Source organism: Apteryx rowi, unplaced genomic scaffold, assembly GCF_003343035.1.
Source record: "Apteryx rowi isolate R43461 unplaced genomic scaffold, aptRow1 scaffold_512, whole genome shotgun sequence".
Taxonomy (NCBI): Eukaryota; Metazoa; Chordata; class Aves; order Apterygiformes; family Apterygidae; genus Apteryx; species Apteryx rowi.
The window spans coordinates 62,250-86,083 of NW_020450775.1; the positions used below are offsets into that span (position 1 = coordinate 62,250).

The 23,834-nt window shown below is 37.3% G+C and overlaps 1 protein-coding gene across 7 annotated transcripts in view; it reads right to left on the reverse strand.

Annotated features, from left to right (window-relative positions):
• The window catches only part of UBE3D (ubiquitin protein ligase E3D), an 85,594-nt gene that overhangs the window by 23,137 nt on the left and 38,623 nt on the right, over positions 1-23,834 (reverse strand). For 4 of the 7 annotated variants that reach the window (XM_026080250.1, XM_026080255.1, XM_026080251.1 and 1 more), the window contains exon 9: positions 12,998-13,136. In XM_026080250.1, coding sequence (XP_025936035.1) covers positions 12,998-13,136 — 139 coding nt within the window. Of the gene's footprint in view, positions 1-5,047; positions 5,134-10,670; positions 10,734-12,997; positions 13,137-21,875; positions 22,059-23,834 lie in introns of those variants that run through there. The other 3 variants (XM_026080254.1, XM_026080252.1, XR_003255845.1) reach the window with 3 other exon arrangements.

Genomic DNA, 23,834 nt, shown 5'->3' on the forward strand with positions numbered 1-23,834 from the left:
TTCAGTGTTAATTAAATTCTTTTATTCAAAATCTATACTCACACAAGTGTAAAATATTACATCATACCAGTAACTGCAGAGTGTAAGCAAGTACTATAAGCTCCTTTTTTCCCCTCCCAGCAGAAGGAAGCCTTTAAATCACTTATACTGTTTGAAGTGTTCAATGATTAAAAAAAAAAAACCACAGAAAAAACATGAACCAGCAATCACAGTTATTAATCCATTTGTCTAACGAATAGCTAACAGTGACTAGCTCCAAGCATTTGCTTGCAAAGTTCACATCCAATAGTGTTAATGAAGAACTTACGGAAAGCCTGCAATAATTATTTCTCTACAATATATCCAGCTGGCTGCTTTATTCATTTGCAATCTAGTTCTGCACCACTGAAGCCGAAGTGAGTTCTGACATTAACTTCAATAAGTTCAGGTCCTTGCCTACAATGTCGAGTGGTCATCACAAACTCTTCAGGTGCATTTCTATACTATGACACTAACTAATTAAAGCAAAGCTGAAACTATTAACAGATCATCTCTAGCATTTTTAAACTTACAAGCTGGGAAAAGGCTCGTAAGTCTTCAGGTGAATCCGCTAAATATGTTATCTGATCATCAAAACCACTCAGTAGTTGTTCACTTGAACAAGAACACTAGGTGATCTGAAGTACCAGCAATTCTTATTTAGATGACCAAAAAGAGTCAATGACAAGTCAGTTTTGCATAAACACAGCAGTATGTGAAACTATGATAATGCATGACATTCTTGGGACTTGCAGTTTCTTCAAGATGATATTTTTGTAAAAAAATTTATGCATTGTTTTGGGAATTATTTTGAAAGATTTCAGTAGGCACTCACTATTTTAAGTTATCCATCCAACCATAGGTTGGGAAAGTAATATAATCCAGCAGCTGCATTTTCAGGTGCTAGCATTTATATTTTAATAAAACAGTATCAGTGCTGTTTAAAAGAGCCAAACTTGATTTCTGCATTGCTCTCTATTAAGAATGCATGATTTGCCTTGACAGGAAAGGTTGACTATGAAATGACTAGTTAATAAGTTTCACCAGGGTTTCTTCAGCTCTGAGCTACCTTTAAACATATGTAAATAGCATCTCACTTCTGGCAGTTCATATTAATTAATCACAGGAGCACAAGTAATTTCCAGGTGGAATCAGAGCTCTGCTTCATCTAAATCTGGTGTTGTGGTTACAGCACCGGTGACCCCAGTGCCCTCAGAAGATGGTCTCCTCCCATTTCTCCTCACATAGGAGTGTCTTAAAAAACTAGAGAACAAGATTCAACAGCTCATCCAAAATCAATGTTAGCATCAAGCCATCTAGCACTGCATTTCTCATTCGCATATCCCAAATCCCATTCCACTTGAAATCTTCTCAAATTTTGGCTTCAACAATATCCTGCTTCCTCCTAGAAGAGCAGCAGCAGACTGCTGGAGCAGTGGAGTACTTTTCCAGTTCCAGTTCTCCAATTTTAATTCTCCAAAAGCAACAGCAATTGAGCAGAAAAAAAAAATTATCTAAAATTCCTATTTACTCATATGGACAAATTTCAAGCCCTGAGGATTCATTAGCTATGTGGGATGTAACACAGAGTTAATTTTATTTGCTGTTGAATTTCTTGTTAAAGAATTCTAGGTCAAACCATTCAAACTGAAAAAATTTTTACTTTATTCACCGGTTTAAGTTCAAGTTTTAGAAAGCGCACTACCTGAGAGAGCAAGAATGGGTAGAAAATAAGAGTAGAGAAGGAGACTAAAAACTTCCAGAACAGAACACAGAAGGTTCTATAGGCAATATTTAGTCACATTCTAAATATCACCTTAAAATAGCAAAAGCAGTCACTAATGGAATATATCCCCAAGATACCCCTGAGGAATAGACACTTTTGATTAATTTAAATAGTCACTAGCTACTGCTCTATAAAAATACAGCTGAAAATGCATTTCCTTTCTGTGGAAGCAGAGAATGCAACCTGAAGGAAGTTTTTTGTGTGCTCAGCAGATCTCACTTTTTTTTTCCTTAATAAGAAGAAATAGAGTTGATTCTGCATTGTTACAAAGGAGATAAAGCCCAGCTGTTTCCCTCTCAGCCTCAGTTTTTCTACCTACCCAAAAAGAGGCAAATACAATTAGATAATCACAACAACCAAAAGATAGTTTCTAACAGCGAAAAGGGATAAGTGAATTACAAGGCTGCCTGCTCATAAAGTTGTGATGTAGCCAAACCAGTACACCACTGAGATGTAAGAGGTCACAGACCATGTCTCTCATAAATCTCACTAGTAAACTTCAAGGAAACAAAAGTAAAATGGTATGTAATAGAAATGAGAAGGTGACATAAAAACCTATCACTGCAGAAAACCTAAGCATGCAATAAAGAGGAAAACAAGGCAGTCCTAGAGTTTAAAGAGTTCTGAAGAGCTGGCAGATGATGAATGGAATGGATTTTGTATGAAAACATCAAATAAAGAGTAAGCAGCAGGCTCTTTGGTGAGTTAAAAGAAAATAAAAATTTGTTAGCTAGTCATCCCAAATTATACAGTGATTTTTTTTTTTTTTTTTTAATTAGACAGGGCATCTAAATTTGGGGGGAAAAAAAAAAGGTGTCCAAGATTGGAGTACCACCAGCAAGCAGAATGTCTCTCTAAAACTGAATTATTCAGGCAAATAGTTATTGATAAGAAGGACTAGACTCAATAGCTGATGTTAGTAGTCACTGAAAGTAAGAACAGCTGAATGGTACAATATAAAAAACGTGGCAGTCCAATCATTTTCAGGATCATGTTTTCGGAATGCCACATATCCTGCCAGAACTACTTACAGGGACTGAGCAGCCAGGATAGTCAGTAAGATTAAGATAACATTTTCAGTTGTCCAGGTTCACAGGCAAGACTTTTTCATGCAGCCAAGGTGCTTAAAACTCATTTTTTCTTCTATTTTCCTTTTAAAATTCAAAATTTACTACAAACAACAGAAGGAATATAGCTCCCCGATTTGTTTCATCAATTCACAATGCCACAGCTCACAGACATAACGGAGACTGGGAACTGACATGTTAAAATAGTCTCTCTCTATATAGACTATAAATATACTGTATGTATTTTAAATTTCAATTGGAAATAATATGGAAATAATGTTTTTATATTTGTTTTCCATAAGGCAGAATCACTTCCTATTTCACTTGTCAAGCAGCTAGGAGACAGATAAAGAAATATTAAGCAGAATGCCTGGCAGAAGTCCAAGTAGCAATCACATTCTGCCTACCCAGCACTCCCCGAGATTTCACTTTGCTATGGCCTCTTTAGATTCCTGCAAGTTTTTATATACACTGTTAAATGGTAGTCAGGTTTCACCTCGAGGCATAACAGCTTTCCACTGAAGGCTAAATGGCCTCTGTATTTCAGTAGGCCGTGTTAATACCTAGATGCCTTTTTGTCCTTCTCTTCTTTTTTCCTGTAGGAGTATTCCAAATGTTATTTTGAAAGCATTAAAATGCATACACTGAGATACCTTCTCACACACCCATGTGTAGAACAACTTCCTTCAATTCAAAAGTTTCCATGTTTTATTTTAGGTGCAGCTATAGCACAGAAACATTTCCACAACTGACCTTTTTTTACTAGATATGAGTGCACAATTTAGAGAGGATGGAAATTAAGACCTCGTAAACCTATTCTCTTTGTGGTCTGTCAAATTTTGCTGGTTTAGGTCAATGGGAACAACAACAGTCTATTGAAAAGGTAGCTGGTCCATCTTCTCTCTTCCACTTTCCTTCAGGTGTTTTCCAGCCCCTTGACAGATAGCAATTTGACACCCCCTCCCCCCGCCACAATGTTTCTTCCCATTCTAGCTTTCCTCAACTCTAAACCTAAAAGTTTTCTTCCTTAAGAAGCAAGAGCTTTCAAGCACTACCATTTGTCACCAGCCATCAATCACAGATCACAGACCTATGATTTAAAGATGCAGATTTAGAGCATAGTGCTGTCTTTACCGACACTGCAACAGAATGATGGACTTCCATTTCTGAGAGCAGGCAAACCGTATGTTTCTCACTGGAGGCATTACTGAATTCTTCACCAAAAGATCCATTCCAGACTCATTTTCAACTGACAATAAAAAAAGGAGAGCTTAACAACCCCTTCCTTTTTGTCTACCATGTACTTCTTCATAGTCAAGTCATGGATTCAATTATTATGCTTTGGCTTTGTAGACTTCTGTATATTTCTCCATTTGTCTCCTTGAAGACATCATTACTGTTTCCAGCTCTTTAACACATAACACTCTTGAACTCCTCTGAGTGCCTTGGCAAGCTGCCTTGTCTGCTAATACAATATACTATGGTTGACTAGCATCCTCTTTTCAGGGTCCCTCAAAACTTCTGTAATCTGTGAAATATACCTATTTCAGCCTACAGCTGCAATCTGATAAGGCTGAATCCATCTATTTTTAAAGCACCTGTAAACATATTAAGCAGCACATTTATAAAACTCTTTCCTTTAGATCTTTCTGGACTTTATGAGTAGCTTCAAAACTTTCATCTGGATTCCTAAAGGAAACAAGAGCATGTTATGGTTTTCCATAACAATACCGATTTACAAAGCACATATAATAATAATATAGAACTTTACGGAAAATTTTGCATTATAGAATCATTGCCATCCAATGACTCAGTAATATATTCAAATTAACAACCGACTGCCTAGCTCTGTGCAGCTAATACCAGACTTCTGCACAATGCTGACTAGCAGATTGGAACTTACTCCTCATGTAAGTCAATCCATTAATTATGAACTGGACAGAGCTAAGATTAACTTACAGAAATTAAGGTTCAGGGGGAAGCAGCCCGAAAGAGAAACAAATTACCTATTGACCATGTGGTAGATGTAGTATTATTTGATTTTGCATGAGGCTAAATATTTCTTTTGAGCAGCGCCTGTTTCTCAGTCACAAATGTGGCAACCTCTGTTAGCAAACAGAAATGGATGTTCTTGAAGTGTACCAGCCCTCTCATATGAAGCCTCTGCGTTATGCATGCACTGAAGTACATAAAATATGGTTATCTGAGTGGTCTCTTTCATTATAACACATTCATGGTAAACGTTCTTTGGGAGCTTGGTGCCTGTTGATAAAGAATGCCAACTCTCAGTTTGTGTCTAATAGCATGTTACGGACACAAGCACTAGATAATTAGGACATTACAAAAACAGCTTCTTTTTTAGATTTCAGAATGACTTTGGAAAAGCAGAATTTTCATGATAGAAGCAAACAGGAAGTAAAATGAGTAGTGTCAATCAGACATTTCATTCCTCATTAGTTCTGCACTCACCCTTTCTGTGTGGTTGATAACATGGGCCATACCAGACTATCTAAACTGGAGTTCTGCAATCTATCTTACGTTTGTGTCTACATGGTGAACGACATATTTGAGCATGTTTTCTAAGAAAATTGCTGTAAAATGTATTACCAGGTTATACTTCATCCCCTGGTACAGGGATGAATACAGGTCCTTTTTCTCGGTATGCAGGGTTCTTAAGAAGCCCATGCAGGTGTTTGCTGCTTGATTCCAGGTAGAGGGAACTGCATGCAAGTACAGTTGATTCCTCAGGCAAGTCTTCCCTCTCAAGCAGCACAGGACTTTATTTCTAGAGTGGGCAATTGCCTGTGTGCTGCACGTACACTACTACTCAGTGGGAGCTCCTGTTTGTTTGTTTTTTATAAATAAAAACTACTTATGTTTAGGATATGCCCAGATTCCACCTCTTGGAATTCTTCTATACTGAAGAACTGTCTTAGGAAAAAACCCAAGTATTTAGCTCTTCTCAGAAACAGATGACAAATTTTGAATCTCGGTTTAGGATCACTGCTGTCAAGGTCCTAACTCTCCATCACTGAGCACTGAACAAATCATAAAATATTTCAGTTTCAGCTCAAGACCCTGAGAGCCAACCTTAAAACAAAACAAACCAAACAAAAAAGCAGAATAGTCTCATTAGCTCAAACAAATACCACAGAACATTTTAGAGATGCTTTTAAAAGATAGCTTACAGTGAGCATGGGGTAATATATCCTGAGTTGCTTAATAAACATCAACTTAATAAAGGACAATTAAGTAGCAGATGCAAGAAAAACAGGACAATAATCTCTTAATTGAACCTAGAAATCTCTATCATTCTGCAAAGAAATATTCCAATTAGTCTTTGAAACACTAATTTTTAGTATTGCTTGCTTTTGTCAGCATTTGCTCAACATCATTTTATCACTTCTTTTCTACTTATTCTGCAGGATTTTAATAGAGTTATTATGACTTTTAGTAAATGCAAACAAGCACAAGCAAAAAAACTCCATATACACACATTGTAACTTCTTTTATCTTAAAGTCAATGAAATATTTGCATGTATTTTTTAAAAATGCATCTGCTTGCCAAGCACTGTATAAGCCTTGAGTCCTTATTCCGTATTTATGGAAAATTGTTTGAAATCAAATTTAAAAACATTTCCACAAAATTGTCTAAACCCTCAAAATAAAACACATATTTGCAGATATAATGCAAAAAGAAATATAAACATTTGGGAGAGGGCTGGGTTTTTTAGATCATTTCCATAGGAAAAAGGTTTGTTTTTTAAAGAAACTATAAAAGCATCCTAAGCAAAATTAAGCCATCCTGTGTCATCCTAGCAACCTAACAGAGTTGGTCAAAACCAGAAAAAGCACTATAGCAGGCATTTTTATGCCTGCTAAACTGCACTAATCAAAACACTATTGGTTTAGAGGAAATAGGAACAGCTGATAGACACTGACACTAACTACACTTGGTTTCCTTGCTGTAGTTTTCGTTTTGCAAAACTGATAAGTTAAGGGAAACAAAAATGACTGTATCCCAGTAGAGACCGCAATGTATTTGCAGCCATTTCTCCATATTACCATCAATGTTCCTTCAGAAATTCCAGAGACAAACAATCTGGGAGCTTCAGGAAAAAAAAAAGAAAAAGCCTAAATGTCAAAAAAGCCCTAAGGAACTTAGAATTTCATCTGCTGTCTGTAAAATATTACAGAATATACATATCCAAATCTATTTTTCATATTGTGGCAGATCCTCAGTAACCAACTAATAGAAAGCTTAGTTTTAAAAAAAATGCTTAAAAAGAAAATAAGCTATTTTACTGAATAAATGGATTCTTTTTTTCCTTTCTGGGATAGATGAACTAGAGACACACAAGGTTTTTGAAAGCCCATTCCTTCYCTCTCCATATTTTCATTTGTTATATCACTGTTTCCCATTTTGAACAAGTGTAGCTGTTTCCCACAGTGCTCCAAAGACGTGGAGTCCAGCTTACAAAAATCTGGGTCTGTGTCACTTCTGCAGCTCCAAATGCTCAGAAGGGAGCAGAAGCAATCAAGCTGAGYAGATTTTTCTAAATTTTACTCAGCTGCTTGCTTCAAAAAGGACTATCAGAAGACACAGGTGCATCCATAATTGTCCTCAATTCCTGAAACATATCTCAAGCTAACTTCATTTTGAGAGTTTTTATTTTTAAATAAGTCTTAGCACTGAAAAACCACTCAATGTTCAGTTCAGACAGTGTGTATGCCTGACAGAAAGCACTAATTTTTTATTTTGCCTTTCACAAGTCTTTTGAATCTGACAGCATGCTACTTACATACTAGAGCCATTAAATTGTAATGAACATTGCTTTTATTATTTCTTATATTCTCTGAGCAACTTGCTTTTTGATATCTCTAAATCTGTCTATTTTAGAAAGTTTTCTGCATTTCATTATAAAACTTCAAATGATGGAGAACTTGATACGTTGTACTATGGGAAAGTTTTTTTTCCTCCTTTTTTTTGGAAGTAAATCAATGACAAATGAGTTTTTCCTTTAGAGACACCTTTATGAATGAATAGCGTAACAACAGAATGAGTATCTTTTTGTATCATTGGCTCTATTTCTCTTAACCAAAGTGGACAGTGCGCCTATAAACTCCCAGCAGCATTGGGAAGCACCAAAGAATATCAAGAGCTATTTCAAAAAAAGTTTTGAAACTGCTCTGCAATTCTTAGAACACAATCTTCTTTCAATTTCATGCAATTGTAAAAGTAAAAAATAAAAATATGATCTACTTAACTCTGAGAGCTACTGTTACAGTCTGTGGCCTTACAAATAGAGACTTGATATTGGGAGTAAAATGCCTGGTTTCCCACAGTAACAGCACTGGGAGAGAACGTGCTGAACAGCCCCATATATCATCATAAGAATTCAATATCCAAGACATTTTCTGTTCACTGTGCCTGAATTCAGAAAGAGACAAGATGAAGTTAGCAAAACGCAGCAGAGATTACTTGTTACTTTAAAGCATCTCCGTGTTAACTGTTTTGTGTTGGAAGCTCTTAAGTACCAACATGTTTGCCCAGACTCTGCACTGAGAAGTAGCAACTGAACAGTTCAGTGATAAAGTACACAATAACTCAAGTGGGTGCTAGCTACAAGTGCTTGCAAGTATTACAAATAACATACAACGTCAAGTCCAGACATTCCTAAAGCAAAGAGCTGTCAGCTCATGCGGGAGGAGAGCCAGATAGATCAAGAGTCTAATAAGGTAACACCACTTTCTGCACAATATAATGGAGCTGAACAGAGAGGGGCAAAACAATGCTGAGAGCAGAAGCGAGCTAGGACACTTCTAAACCTTTGAATTAATTCTGGGAGCCAGGTCCTCTCTCCCACCTGACTTTTTTGCATTGCTCCAGGATAAAAATCAAGTGCCTCAGTCAATCCTATTCCCTTGATCCTAGGCATCCTTAGTATGGGAGATGGACTACAAGTGTAGGAAGGTGGAAGTCAGGGCTGTAAATTCATGCTCTCCAGTAAACCTGGGAGCAGCCATCATCCAGCAAGAATTTGTCTAACCCATTTTGGTCCCTCAAGAGTTTCCAGGCTCAAGCTTGCCAAGATTTGTCTCTCTACAGTCTACCAAAAAAATGACAGTGTCCCTGCATAGACAAAACGAGAGATGAGCCAAAGACCATCTACCACCTCAAATCAACAGTCTGTTCTAATAAGGAAGGGAAGTTTAAAAGTTAGCTGCAGTGAGCAGCTGCCCCCTAAGCTCAACAGGGAACTACATTACATAGTCTGCTGCCGCTCCTCTCTCCCAGGCTGCCCCAGGGAAGTAAATTACACTGAAAAATTTTCAGAGTGTCAAATTGGAATGAAAAGTGATTTCAAATATTATGTTACTAAGCAGTAGCACACTGTTGGAAAATAAAACGTAATTCATGTCTCAGCACAGATATGGAGTCTGTTAAGCTACTCCCAGAGAGCATCTCTAGAGCACAAAGCAGAACAGAGTTTATTACTATGATTAGCAACTAAGCACATTTTCTTTGCGTGCTTTTTACACCCCAAACATAATCCAATGCATACATATACCAGCTGAAGATTGTGGGTCTTCAGCACTGCAGTATTGTAATAAAATAAAGAAGGTAAATACAGTCTCAAAACACATAGGGGTACGGGCGAGATCATTTTTGTCTACCTAATTATAAAAAAATGGGATGTTTTAAAGCTTTACTATATGATCTCAGGAGTTAAGCTGTAACTTTCAGATAACTACATACAGATGCATCATGTAAATGCTGCTGTAATTTAAAATACTGTATCAGAACATAAAAAATACTGTGCTGGGAACCAGTGGTCCATCTAGCCCCATATTATGTGTCCAACAGTTAACATTCAAGGAAAGCACACAACTCTGGCCCTTTCTTCGATCCTTTCCCTTTGAATTCCTGCAGCATTTAGAATCACGTGTTCAGCTGCAGAGACCCTCTCTTTCTGCTGAAGATGACTGCCGCTTGAATCATCAGAGATGGATACAAGAGCAAACTCTACAGTTCTCTTCAGTTCAAACACAAGTATTATTTTAATGCAAATTTTAAAAAATTCAATACATTTTTCTATACTACTGCAGATCTACCACAAAAGAAAACAAAACTATTTTTTGCCATTGAATCCTTTAAGACACATGATCCTTTAAGATACACATCACAGTCTTTGTTTACCAGCCTTTTATTACTCACTGTTTGACTCAAAATAAACTTCAATATTTTGGATTTAGAGGAATCTTATGCTCAGGTAACAGCATAATTTAATATCACTGTTCAAGTTCTCTGCAGATCTTGCCAAATTTTTCTGAGAAAAACTAGGACATATTATTCTAGTATTTGCTGTACAAAAGGTGAGTATCAGTATAAAGAAGCTAGCCAGAAAAAAATAACTCCTGATATGGCTGACCGCACATTGTAAAGAATTGGTGAAAAGCTCAGGCAAATTTTGTTTCTGCTTCCTGACTTTCCTTGTTTGCAAACTTGGATCTAAACAAGGTACACAAGAATAAAAATAAATAAAGTTTTTCCTGGATAACTTTTGCCCTCTAGGACAAACACTTGATGATATAGACTGTCTGGTAAGGAGAGTGAAGTTGGAGCCAGAAGGTTATGAAAACAGCCATTTTTTCACATGTGGGAAAATGCAACATTACCTTATCAGAGTGGGTTTCAGAACTTTGTCTTTTCAAAAACTGTGAAACTCTCCCTTGCTTGTTTGCTCTGAAAGCACAGTAACTGGGAGTCATCTTAAAATGATGAATAGTATCTTCAGCATGAAATCATTTTCTTAATCAAGATTATAACAATTGGATGTTGTCATATCAGCTACTTTGCCCTACAGACAGGAAAATTAAGGTCTGAGCAGGTCACTACTGGAAAATGTTCTCCACAGTACTTCAATCCAGCAACTTCTACATTTGCTTTAAATTAAACCCTCAATGGTTCCACTGAACTTTGAGTTTGAAATGATCTGTTTAATCAGAAACCAGAAGTAACAAATGAGAATTCAGAAAATATGGCTTCTTAAACCCTAATCTGCATTATTAGTTTTTTGTCATCCCAGAGGGACACATTTGAGAAACAAAATTAAAACCTCCAACTGAAAGTATTTTACAGGAACCTCAGGAAAAACAAAACAACACAACTTTCTCTGGCTCCCAGTGGCAGAAGAGGGCATCCATAATGAGTACAGGCAGGCCAGGATAACACACACAAGGGCAAGTGCTAGCAGACTCCCCAGCGCCAGTTGACATCAGTACRGCACAAGTTAAAGCACTGGATTCAGAAAGGCTCCCCAAAGACTCCTGGGGCCACCCCACGGCTGAGATAACACTACCACTGACTTGTGCTAGGTCAAGCACTGCACACATTTGAGATGATGGTTCATTTCCAAAAGCTCTCTCATGAAGCTAACATGATCCAGCAGCACTCAAGTACAGTCATAAAGATTCTGCCACAGGAAGAGAAATGCTATGGTATTCTCTGTTCTCTGAGGTAAAGCAGCTTCTTGAATTTATTGATTCATATCTGCGCAAGTTCACAGGCATTAATCACTTCCTATCTCTGTCCAGATAAGAATCAAAAGAAATCCCAACTATATAACCTCTGGCTTGCTACATGCAGAAACAATACTAGATGTATAGCCCCAGCTATTTAACCTATCACAAATAGGGCTAGAAAGATTTTACCACAGATTATTAGCAATGTGATGGACAACAAATACATTCTCCTACATTAGACAACCAAAATGTTCACTTCTTAACAAGAAACACAGATTATTCAACTGTACAAATAGCTAGTATTAACCAATCTTTGAAACTTGTAATTTTGTGATCTCACTCTGCTAGCATGATTTTATAGTCTACAAATGTGCAATTCGATAACAATTCTTACCTTGGATACTAAATATCATTTTGAAATGATCAATACCTACTGTTTACTCAAGAGTTCACAGTACACAGATCCCCTGTTTTCAAGCTCAGAAGATACAAAGGAAGCAAACAGTGCAGTTGCACATTCATTTTCTAACATCTAGGTGTGTTTTCAGAAGTTGTACAACAGTGTAACTCTATTAAAATCAATTATTTGATTTTGGTTTATGATCATGGTGTTTCTGGCCCCAAATTCTACAGTAAGACTATTTTTCACTAAACATCATGTAGGAATATAAACTAAATACTCTCTTGCCTTAATTACAAATTGGGAGTATGCACAAATAGAAGGCAGTTTATTGCCAAGATCTCTTGCTATAAACTATTTTAATGACACTCAATTCCACCACAATGACAATTCTCATATAGCTGCCAAAACAAACACAGATTTAGATATGTTTTCTGTCCAACATCCGATTGCTTTAAATTTGTAACAATACATAATTGGCAGACAAAGTAACTAYAGGGGAGAAAAAAGTATCATAAAAAGGCTGTGTTGCTATGTTTTATCATGATGAATTAGAGATGTCTGTATATTTTATTTGTAAAAATTGGAAGTATTCAGAAACATGATAAAAACACACACAAATCGGTTTAACATCATGCCTGTAATAGTGGTTTTATTAGGAATTTTAGGAAGAACGATTTCTGTGACTGGCGAGAACTTCAGCAGTAATTTGCAGTAGAACACTTTGGACAAACTGTGAATGCTTCACTCCTAATTTTACACACTGGCTTGCACTTTTAGTCCTATTCCTCACAAAGGTTTTCACTACTGTGAATCTTTATTTTTAGTTCAGCTGAGGATACATTTTTTTTTTTGAAGACAAGACGGTTTTTTATAATAGTGCATTTCAACGGAGTTGAATGATTCCAGCTACTCAGGCTTAAGTTTGGAAATTTGAGGATATCTATTTAAACATTTAATTTTACTTAAACAGTGATGCTCTGTTTAAAAATCCAGTGACATCTCCTGCCTTGGTCTAAATTAAATATAACTGAAAGAAACTCAGCACTAAAAGAAATTCTCCATTGCTATATTTAATATAAGGGAGAGTCATGCAACTTTAAAAGATAAACTTTACTTTGAAAGTATTTATGGGTATCCAGGGATCTCTCTTTTTCCTAGAAATAACACCTTTATATTGAAAAACCAGCAGTTCCTTACCTGGAAAGAGTTCATGCAACGAAGTGAAGGTGGCAGAGAGGTGCTACTCAAACCTAGTATTAGCAGTAATTCCAAACACGTTTCTGATGGAAATGTTAAAGGATGAACTCCAATATCATTTTCCCATGCATCAGCAAGGCTGTAAATTAAATTTAAAAAAAAAATTAATTCTCTTAAAATATATCTAAAACCTAAGTTCCAAATAAATATTAGAATGTGGTGTAGTTTGTGATAAAAGATTCTCTTCACATTTTCCCTGTAAAAGTCACTGATACAGCTTGTATTTTCAGCAAAACACGCTTATTTAGAGTACTTCATTCTTACCACCAATTTTACAAAAAGATACATCATGTGACAGGAAAATTTAGCATACATCAGAACAATCCACTCATGTTTCTAATTCCAAGTTTGAATAATATTTCTGAATGAAATCTCAACTGCCACTGGCAATTTCCCATCAGATAGTGTGCAGCAAGATCAACTCAAATCATAAGCATGTTCCCCTTCCTACTGCTCATCAGACTGGTTTCTTCCTTCACGTAAGGAGTCAGATTGATCAGTGATCCAGATCTGTAGCTGAGCAATTAGTACTCCAGAGCAAGATTCCCATATCAGGGAGCATCACTTTGGAAGACAATGACAATGTTTGCTACTCTTCCACATCCAAGACTTGCAGATTTCAATACATAATTTTGGTATCAGCTTTCATTTATAAATTCCTCCAGCTTTTCTGGAAACATATTACTTAAACTGACTGAACTGGTGCTCTTGAATTCACCAGCTTATTTTAATCTCTTATCTAGAAACTGCTGAATTTTTATAAGCATCTAAAGGAGTAGGCAACACCCCAACATTCACCATGATGAAAGCTGAGCAAACATTCTCCTCACAGTATCTGGATGGTTCTCATTCTCTCAAGTCTACCAAACCCACCAATTTTCTGCGAAGTCCTGCTTCTTAGATATACGCTTGCATATGTGCTTTTTGTGCATATCCTCCCACTATTAACTGTTCCTAGCCCCTTCTTAGATCTTCTACAAGATGTTTTACTTAGCATAATTTTCACATCTTTTTTCAAAGAGCGGATGTATTTTCACTTTCTTGCATTCATTTGTCTTAACTGGCCTCCTGAATTTTAATTGGCTCTTTCTTTCCTAACCACTGTTTCCTTCTCTTTCCTTGTTTATCTGTGGGTAAGCAGGAATGCAGTAGTTCTCCAATACACAGAAGGAAGCCGCATAATGCACACAAGGTCAGAGGTGCCTCCACCTCCTTGAAAAAAGGAGTGCTTTCTCTTATTCTTTTTCTAAATCCACAATAAAAGACAGAGAATTCTATCACTTCTAAATTACCAAACATACCATGTATTTCTCAGCTCTCACCACAGCAAGTGGGTCCCTGTGACATAAGGAGCTTTGAACGGTTTGCAGGGAAGGAGAAGGAGGGAGGCTGTCTGGGCTAGGCAGCTTCTGGCATTCTTAATGGCAGTACATCATATAAGGTCTCCACACATAGCTGATACCATACCAAAGAATAGAGGCCAAAACCTGCTGTACAATAACAGCCTTTATAATGTGTAAGATGTGACTGGAAATGACCAAGTGACAGCCAGCGACAAAGGAATCTTGTTAAGCGTACTCCAGAACTGAGTCTTACATTTCATTATCTTTTCGTAATCTGATTTCCACACTTATAATTAGAAACTTACCTTTATATATCCCTTACTAGGCCTTTGTTCTACATTTTTGATAAGCTTGTCTGGTGATACAAGCGAATTCAGGCAAAGCTATCAAAATTGAGGCTTTCCATTTTTCACAGGTCAGCAAGTCTAAATAAAGCAGTGTGTAGGCACCTCCAAACACAGTTAGAGAAGCTGAAGACTGTAGGTGATGTGCTAAGCTTCTGGTGCTTGGGGAGGTGTTTCCGCAGACCAACACCCTTCCTGCAAAGAAACCTTTCAGGACTCCAGACAATATTCCAAACATTACAACCATTACAACTTAGCACTTGCTTAGAATCAGGATCCTGATTCTGTTTTCATGTTTTGACTTGAGAATCTTTTGGAGCTCCCTCCTCATTTTAAAGCCCAACTTTTACAACACTGACACTGCCCTAGGGCCTTTTTTGGTGGCTGTTGGTTTATTTTGGGGGAGGACTGTTTCCATAAAGACATCTAACCTAATTATATTGTAATCCTTGTTTTTTAATGGCTTAGTTATGAGTATTTCCTGAAACAATTCCTTTAGAGCAAACAAATCATGTGTGTTCTAGCACTTACTGGTCCAAGTACTGGTCTTTAAATCTTGTCCTTTTGCAGCATTTAACACAAGTTTTAGTGGGCAGTTAGTGTTTTATTAGACCATATGCCTCTTTGTTGTTCTTCACTCCTCTTATTCACAGGAGTATTAAAATATTTTTTTTTCTATAATCTTCACTGTAGAGGAAAGAAAAAAATATCTCTGCCTTAAAAACAAAACAAAACACCCTAGTTTTAAGTCTTAGTTTTACAGGGCCTGTCTTTACTCTGTACAAGGAGAGCTGTCTCACTTCCAGTACAGGAGAGGGGATTGCTCATTTCTATTTACTGAAAGTGGCAGAGAGGTTGGGAGTGCTCCTCAGGAGAGCGAGCACCCATGGAGGACAACTCAGCCCAGCAGCATGGTGCTTCCTCCTGGAACTGCCCCATATGCCAACATTCAGATAGCTCTGGCTGAAAGCTCCTCAGCCTTGTAAACAAAASTGCATTTTGCTGTCCTGGTCTTAAAAAAAAGTGTGTGTGTATGTGTTTATATATATACATGTGTGTGTATATATATACACATGTGTGTGTGTGTATACATATATAAAATCAATTTGACTTTAAGATAGGGCAAATTGTGGGAAGACACTTTTGCGAGGTCTGAGGAAGATGACTGGAAAGAAATCAGGAGGACTCAGATGTGTGAGTGGCAACTTTGGATGAAGGCAGGACTTGCATGTGCTCTCTTCCCCTGCTTCCTRATTCTTTTACTCAGCAACGAATCCTCACTTCTAAGCTTCCCATAAGAGAAAACCGAGCAGGCCAAGACTGCTGTTTTTGTGAGTAAAGGCAAGAGGCAGGATGATTCCCAGAGAATAGAGCTTGCTACACTGGCTGATAGGAATATAGGGGAGGTAAGAAGACTTATTAGCTGGAGGAAGGTGAGGGTTAGTAGAGGTAATGGAGACAGAGCTCTGCCTCCAGAAATAACTTAATCAGTGACTCATGTTATTTTGTGTTCTTCCTTCAGAAAACATTCAATTTTTCCACACTGCAAAGAAGTCTTGAGCTTCTGGAACTTCCAGTCCAACACAAAAACACTGTGAGTCTCAGCACCAAACACAATCCATAAACTCTACACAGTTTCCCTAAATCATCATGGGTGAAAGACTACATAACTACTTCGGACTGACTTTGTGACAGATAAAAGCTCACCACTAAATACTGACCTTGACACCTTGACAGTGTTTGAAGGAGATGCGAGTCAGGTTTAGAAACCAAACTTTAAATCAATAAGATGTAATAAAACATAATAAAACAGTCCAAGCTAGAAACAGGCTCTGAGTTAAGAAAAGGGCATGTCAAAGTGTTGGTTTTTTTYCCACAGGACATTAAATCCACCTCTATAAACTGTCATAATTCAGCTAAGCCTGCAAGCAATCTCATCATTAGGAAAACCCTAATCACTCTAATAACTATGCCTGTTTGTCCATCTCTCCCATTTTCTCCCTCATTTCTTTATCCCCCTCCCCTCCCAGAACTTTTGAACCAATTAGCCTATTTCAACCAAGTTTTCTTAAGATCTCATACATGTTAGGCTTTGGGAAGTTTCATGTTTTCCTGAAAATGGGTGTTTGAGTAGTGGAAAGAGATCTATAGATTTACCACAGAAAAAAAGCAGCTGATGGTGAACATCATAACTCATACTAGACAAACAAGCAATGTTTACTTGAGACAATATTAACATAAACTCAATAATATGACATTTCCTGCTAGCAACATCAGCTACTTTAAACAGAGTAAACATATTCTTCACAGCCTCTTATACTTCCTAATGAGTGAGCCAGATTGAAGTAAAAGGACCAAGTCTCTCAATGCACTTCATTGTCTGGATTGAGGACAACTGGAAAAAAAAAAAAAATCTCCTACAGTTTTGGGCTGGGAAGAAGGGTTGGTGAAAACTAAACTGATCTCCAGTAAGGGCAAGAGTCAGAGCTCTTCCTGGTGACAAACCGAACTTGAGATGCAGCCCCTACAGATTAAAGTGGTACTTCAAACTCACCCTTTCTGTTCCAACTACAAGATATACCTTAGGTTCATCCACAAAAAATACAATAAACATATATAAGATTAATGTATTGAGAGACATAAATAAGACTTTCATATAACTTTGATTCTGAGAATGACAGAACCACATGTGACGAATATTAATCAAATTGCTTAATGTGGTTTTAGTGTACATTCCAGTACTGAAAGGAAGCAACACAATACAGTGAATACAGTAAAATTCTACTCAAGTGAGAACATATTTGGCTACTGTGCTAAATGCTGGTATAAAACAGCTACGTCATGCTAAGTGCTAAACTTTTAAAATAGAGCATTCAAAACAAATAAGAAATAAAGATGAAARGCTAAGGCTATTTTCCCCTTTGTACTTTTCAATGCTCTAAGGAAAGGACTGTCTGAAGGAGAAGTTTAGAGCATATCTTTGTCACGTTCCCGTAATCAGCCAAAGAAATACATCTAAGAAAATGAGATTCCTGTAAGAATATGTGAAAGAATTAAAACAACAACAACAAAAAAAATCAAACAGTAGGATATCTTCAAAGCTACTTAAATGATAATAAAGGAAAATCCAGGGCAATTTGAATTCCCTAGAATTAAGAACTATCAGCAAGTCTTTTGTGACATTTAGCCAACTAGGTCTTAGTGCAGAGATAAGCAAAACTGGAAACAGTTATCCAGATGAGACTAAAGATGAAACTGCACAGAACCTGCAGCAGAAGTAATTGATCACAGTGCTTTCAGGTAAGCACATTTGAGTCACTGTTCAGAGAACAGTACCTCTCCGCTGCTCATTAAGGAACTGATCTACGCCCCCTGAATTGCTACAATGCCTGTGTAAGTCAGAGTATGATTTGCAAGTCCCGTCCTTTAACGCAAGGTTTAAGATACCAAAATCAGGAATCCTTCATTTCATAGTTCCTTGTCTCTACGTACGAGCAGACAAATGCAGTCATCCATCAGGTTGTGGAACCCGCTCATAATGCCCTAAGTCTTCATGAAAAATACATATTCACAGCATGTCAGTGAAGCAACAGAACTCTAACTTTCAAAGCCAGGAAAAACCATAGGGAGTCTTACAAGAGTTTGAGAAACTACACTACACTTTTCACCAGATGGCATTTCTTTCAAAAGAAGCTGAGTTTTTGCCTCTTCCACTAATGCCAAAGCCATTTATCTGTGATAATTATCCTCCACCATGGATGAGATTCCCTTCAAAATACAACTGTCTCAGCAACAGACAAAACAGTCTGCTCTTCCATCTGAACATGAGGAAACTTTTTTGAAGAGTATCAGGTAAGCCCTTTTTTTCCTTTGCAGAGCATCCCCATTACCACCTCTGATTTACCAGGCTACTTCTATAAATACATTAACCTAGGGCAAGCTAAGTAGATCAAAACTGGAAAATGAAAAAGCTCTTACTCTGAGCACTTCTCAATGTTACTTACCAAGGCACTGGGTTAATTTGCCTTCAGTAGCTATGACCTAAGTAAGTGTGCTCTGCATTTAGGCTCCAAACGCTGTGAAACACTTGCAGGAAATTACTGAAAGTTAGCTATGGCTTCAGTGTTTTGTTGAAACAAGGCCTTGCTGACGAATCTAATATAAAAGCTGACAGAGGCTCAGCCCTGACTCTCAGAGTTCACTGAATGTTAAAGCAGCTCCTTCCACAAGCCACAGCTCTGATATAAATGACAGATGACTTTATTGAACCAAAGGACAAACTTGCTAAATTAAATAACTATTCTTAAAAATGATTTAATCTAAAAACAATTATAAATTATGGTAGATGATGTGTCTATATACTCAATATGCCAGAAAGCTAAGTTATTTATACTTTTTAAATTTAATTATCCTTGCAGTGATCTGAAAGTGACACAAAAATCAATGCACAGTCATTAGCTACTAAACTCTTGCCAAAATTTAAATAACATGGAATACTAACTGCAGTGCTTCCACAGCCTACACCAAATTCCTTTAGAAAAACTTTCTTTACAGAATCAAAACACTGCTCCTTTTCTGAAACAGTCATCTCTAGTCTTGTTCTAATGCAGTTCATTATTCATTTTTAATAGCTGGGAGAGTCAACTGATTTTTCAATCAAACAAACTGGGATCTTAACTAGTTGCGTGGTATCCCAAATCARCAGGTATCAAGTCTTTCTTAAGATACAACGAAGGGAGGAATGGAAATGTGACCCACTGGTGGCCTTGGAAAGAGAAGAGCAAGAGTAGCAGAACATACCGAGGGCAGGAGGAAGACAGATAGCCGTAATCCAGGAACCCACATGGCAAGCTGCAATTTTAGATTTAGTGCAACTGACCACAGTGGCCAACAACAGAAACACTCTGGATCCTTGCTCCATCTCTGAGTATTAAACCTTAAGTTTTTTCAGGGAATCACTATGGAGACAGGATGAAGAATGCTTGTATATCTGTGAATTTAGTCTTAAATATTCTCTCCTGTAAAGCATTCTTATAAAGCTACTGACACATACACACACACACACGTGCACACACACACATATGTATATACTCAACCATTATTATGAGTTTGTCTTTTCTCTGGGTAATACATACTTCAAATTGAGTCACTGTGTACTTTGGGAGTTTGGTCAAAAACAAGTTATCTAGAAATCCACTACAGAAACAATTCAGCAGGTTTAAAACATCTTATCCTAAAAAATGTGAGTCTTGCTTGAACTTTCAGTTTGTCACCATTTGAAAAGGACAAGTTATTTAATACTAATAAGAAAGGCTTATGATGAAAATTCAAATTTAACCTCAGAGTACCATCTGCTCGTTGCCATATCTTTCAGAACAGCTTACATAAAAAATATCAAATGTTCTTGTAACATTTCAAAGGGTTTTTTAAGTAAAATTATACTGTTTGCTCCAATGAGTGCTTCCATGATTTAAAACAGACATTTTACATGCAATTTTCTCATTTCTAACTGGAAAATAAATCAAATACCTCATGCTAAAAGATACTGGGTTAAATTGTTTTGTTTGCATTAGATGATTGCAGATGAATCTCAACTACAATCATTTTCTTTTATTTTTGTATTTTAAATTATTTTACTACTTCTCAACATAGTGCAATTACTTTAAATTATTTAAGGGTAATCAGAGAGAGAAATTAAAGCTGCCTATCTCAACCTGTAAAGTACAGGTCCAATTCTTTCTCTCTCTTCCTTTTCTTTTTTTAATCTCATGCCCACCAACATTTTTATTAGGCTCAATCCTCCTATATTTACTTAAATACAACTATGCTGGGTTTGGGGCAGTTTTTCAAAAGTTTTATTAGCACAAATAAGGCCTGTGTTTAGAGCACAGTTTTGGTTTTTTTTTTCTCCTCCTTGAAGTGGAAAGGAGGAAAAACAGAAAACCAAACAATTTTGTTAGTATATTGTGGCAACACAGATATGGTTGTTTACAAGTAGATTATTCCTCTGAAGCACAGAAAGCTATCTCCACTTACTGCAACTTCTTGCATGGAAATGAATCTATAGAGTTTAATCCTCTCCAGAAGTAACTTTGCTTTGGAGCATATAATTTCAGAGTAATGCTCAACATACTTCTCTGGACCAAAGATTTTTTGTCGTGCACTAACTGCTTTTCCACATTGCCTTCCCTCCTCCAGCTGGCTGCTATGCAATTTAAAAAGCACTGATTCTAAGATGTAAACCCTATAACTCATAAAATATTTTCATCCCACTGCAAAAGAGCTCCAATTGTACAGTATCTGCAGAAGACAAAACAGAAACTCAGCTGCAAGAATCACTGTAATAAAGGCTAAACATCACAAGGCTGATTAGCAGGTGTTCAACTTGACTGTAACCTTTATGCTGATGATTCATAATACCTAAAATAAATGTATGAAAAGTATGAAAACCAGGCAACAACATGTAAGACAGACTTATATTCAATGGGCCACCTAGATGTGCAGGACCATACAGATATACTATACTTAAAATTCATGACAGTACTTAAAGCATGCACAGAAGACACTCCAGATGGCCAGTGGGTACAGCTAAGACATTATCATCTTTATTTAGTTTGAGCACCAGGTAAGCAAAAATAGGCAGTCATAGAATGAAGAAAAAGAGGAATTTTAATTTTGAAGGAACTGACCTTGGATATAAAATTCCAAGCCTGCCTAGTACTTCCCGGGACATGTTCTACCAGCAACACCACAGTGCAAAAAGGTACCACAGGCAGCTGTATGCACAGAGCCAACCCATAACAGTAACTGCATATAGGGAGGAAAATTCTTTCTTCACTCATCTGCAAAAATCAACATTTTATGGCAAAAACAGAAGCTATAAAAGTAGAAAGTTTCAGAAATTTTTCATCAGTTAACAATGAAGCTCTGCTTTAGAGCATCTGACCTTGAGGAACACAAGTCCATAGAGAAGTCTGAGCTCCCTCTGGGCTTGTGACACCCAAGTACATGTAGACAAAACAGAAATCCTGGGAGACAGAATTCAACAGATTTACACTGTGTTTCCTTGAATCTACTTTTTAAAATTCCCTATATCATTTTTGCTTAGCTGGGTGCAAAAGCAGAACTCACACTTTGTTTCAATTCAGAAGCTCTCAGACAAAAACACGAAAGCACAGAAGCTTAGCTCCTGCTGGGCGTTGGCTGAAGTCTGCTGTCACTGCTCTTGAACATCCACGCCATGCAAAACTGCTGGCACAGCTCCAAAGTACAATGCAATTGCAGACTTCTCAGCAGCAAAGCAACGTGCTCCCACTAAAAGGAGAAGCAAATTACTCTCGTCAAAACTGCATGGACAATGCTTTAGAATGTGTTGCTTCAGTTTAATGGCTATGCTAAGGGTTTAAGCTGAAACTTTTGAATTACTTACTGCATCCTAGGTAGAAAGAATTCCTGTAATTTTGCCTGGAAGCAATAAAAATAGAGTGCTGTAGCCAGACTATTGCTGAGGAACAATTCACCATAGTGGATCCAGTTCCTTAAAATACTTTTCTTCCTCTTTACCACCTCTTGATTCTTTCCCAGATACATCTTATTCTAAATTAGAACAGATGGCTCACTATTTCCCTAACATATAGCAATAACTGTAGACTACTGTGCTTGGGATGGATGCAAAGGACACAGAGCAGCATGCTATTGGCATATTGCTAAAATCCAGACTGGGACCATGTTATGTACTCATATCAAATATGAGCCACAACACCACTGACCTAAAAAGCTTCCTTTCCCAGCATGTATTAACGGAGTACTCAAATTCTGAGGTTCCATCTTTTTCTTCCTACACTTAGGGCATGTAGAAAACATGAGCCATGGCCCTAAACTGGACAAATGAAATGGCAGTAGGTCTCCTCAAACAGCACTCATTTCGTGAGGGCTAGAAGCACATGCTATGGCTGTAGAGTAAAAAGTACTGTGTAATAGCTACTCCATAGTAACTGCTGATGGGAATGTGGTTACTCCGTGGTAAATGCAAAGTAATTCAAGATAGATCACCCTTGAAGGAGTCATGTAATTTTAAGGAAGTAGTTCCACCTGCTCATGGGACTAGTGAAGTCTGGTTTCCTACGGACTGATTGTCTTCCTCAATGGATTCTCTAAGATCTTATAAAAGTTGTTTTCAGGCTATAGCTATTTCTCAAGCAGGTGCATTAACAAGGTTGCCCTCCTTTATGTAGCCATCTGTTTCACAGATGTTGTGTGAAAAATATCATTGAGACTTTTTACTCTCTATTAAGTTTAACTAAAATTGTCCAATGTGTTTAAAGTTAGTGGTGGGAGAAGAAAGGTGTGGGTAACCGGCAAGACAGACAGAGTACTGTCACATATACGTCACCACCCAGAGAAATAATACATATTTGGTTTTTTTTGTTTCTTCTTTAGAACAACCCTAAGAACTTATGGAAACCTTTTAGATTCAGATGCTATGACAGTGTGTTTAAAATCATGCCATCATGGAGAAACGAGCGCTACCTTGCTATTGGTACAGCCAAAAAAACCCCAAACAAACAAACAAACAAAAAAAMCCCCAGACAACAACTCTGCTGGCTCCCCTCTATTTACCCACACTGGATTGGGAAATGCTGTTATGATATTTCCATACATGCAGTAGGCCTCCTTCTACTTGTGTGTACACTGATACAGCAGATCATCTCTCAGCCTCTCTATAGGCATCGTGATGCTAGGCAGGAGCCCCAAAGAAAACACACACAACATTTCTCTCCCCTCTCCTGGGCTACGTTTACACCAAACTCTCACAGAGGACTGATTTCATGGACTCTCCCTCCTTTTTCTCCCAAAGGTTAGAATCTCCAATCAAAATACAGCAGGAAGACTCAGGATCAACACATATTTATCATTATTGGCATGTCTTGAGTTTTGAATGCCAGGATGCTACCAATAACACTATTCTCCAGAGGTGCTTTTGCAACTCTTCATGGAACTACAGCATTAATTTAAACATCATCAAAATGAGATACTCTATTAATAGCAGAACATAAAACACAAGTGTCGAGTATCTTGTTACAAATACAA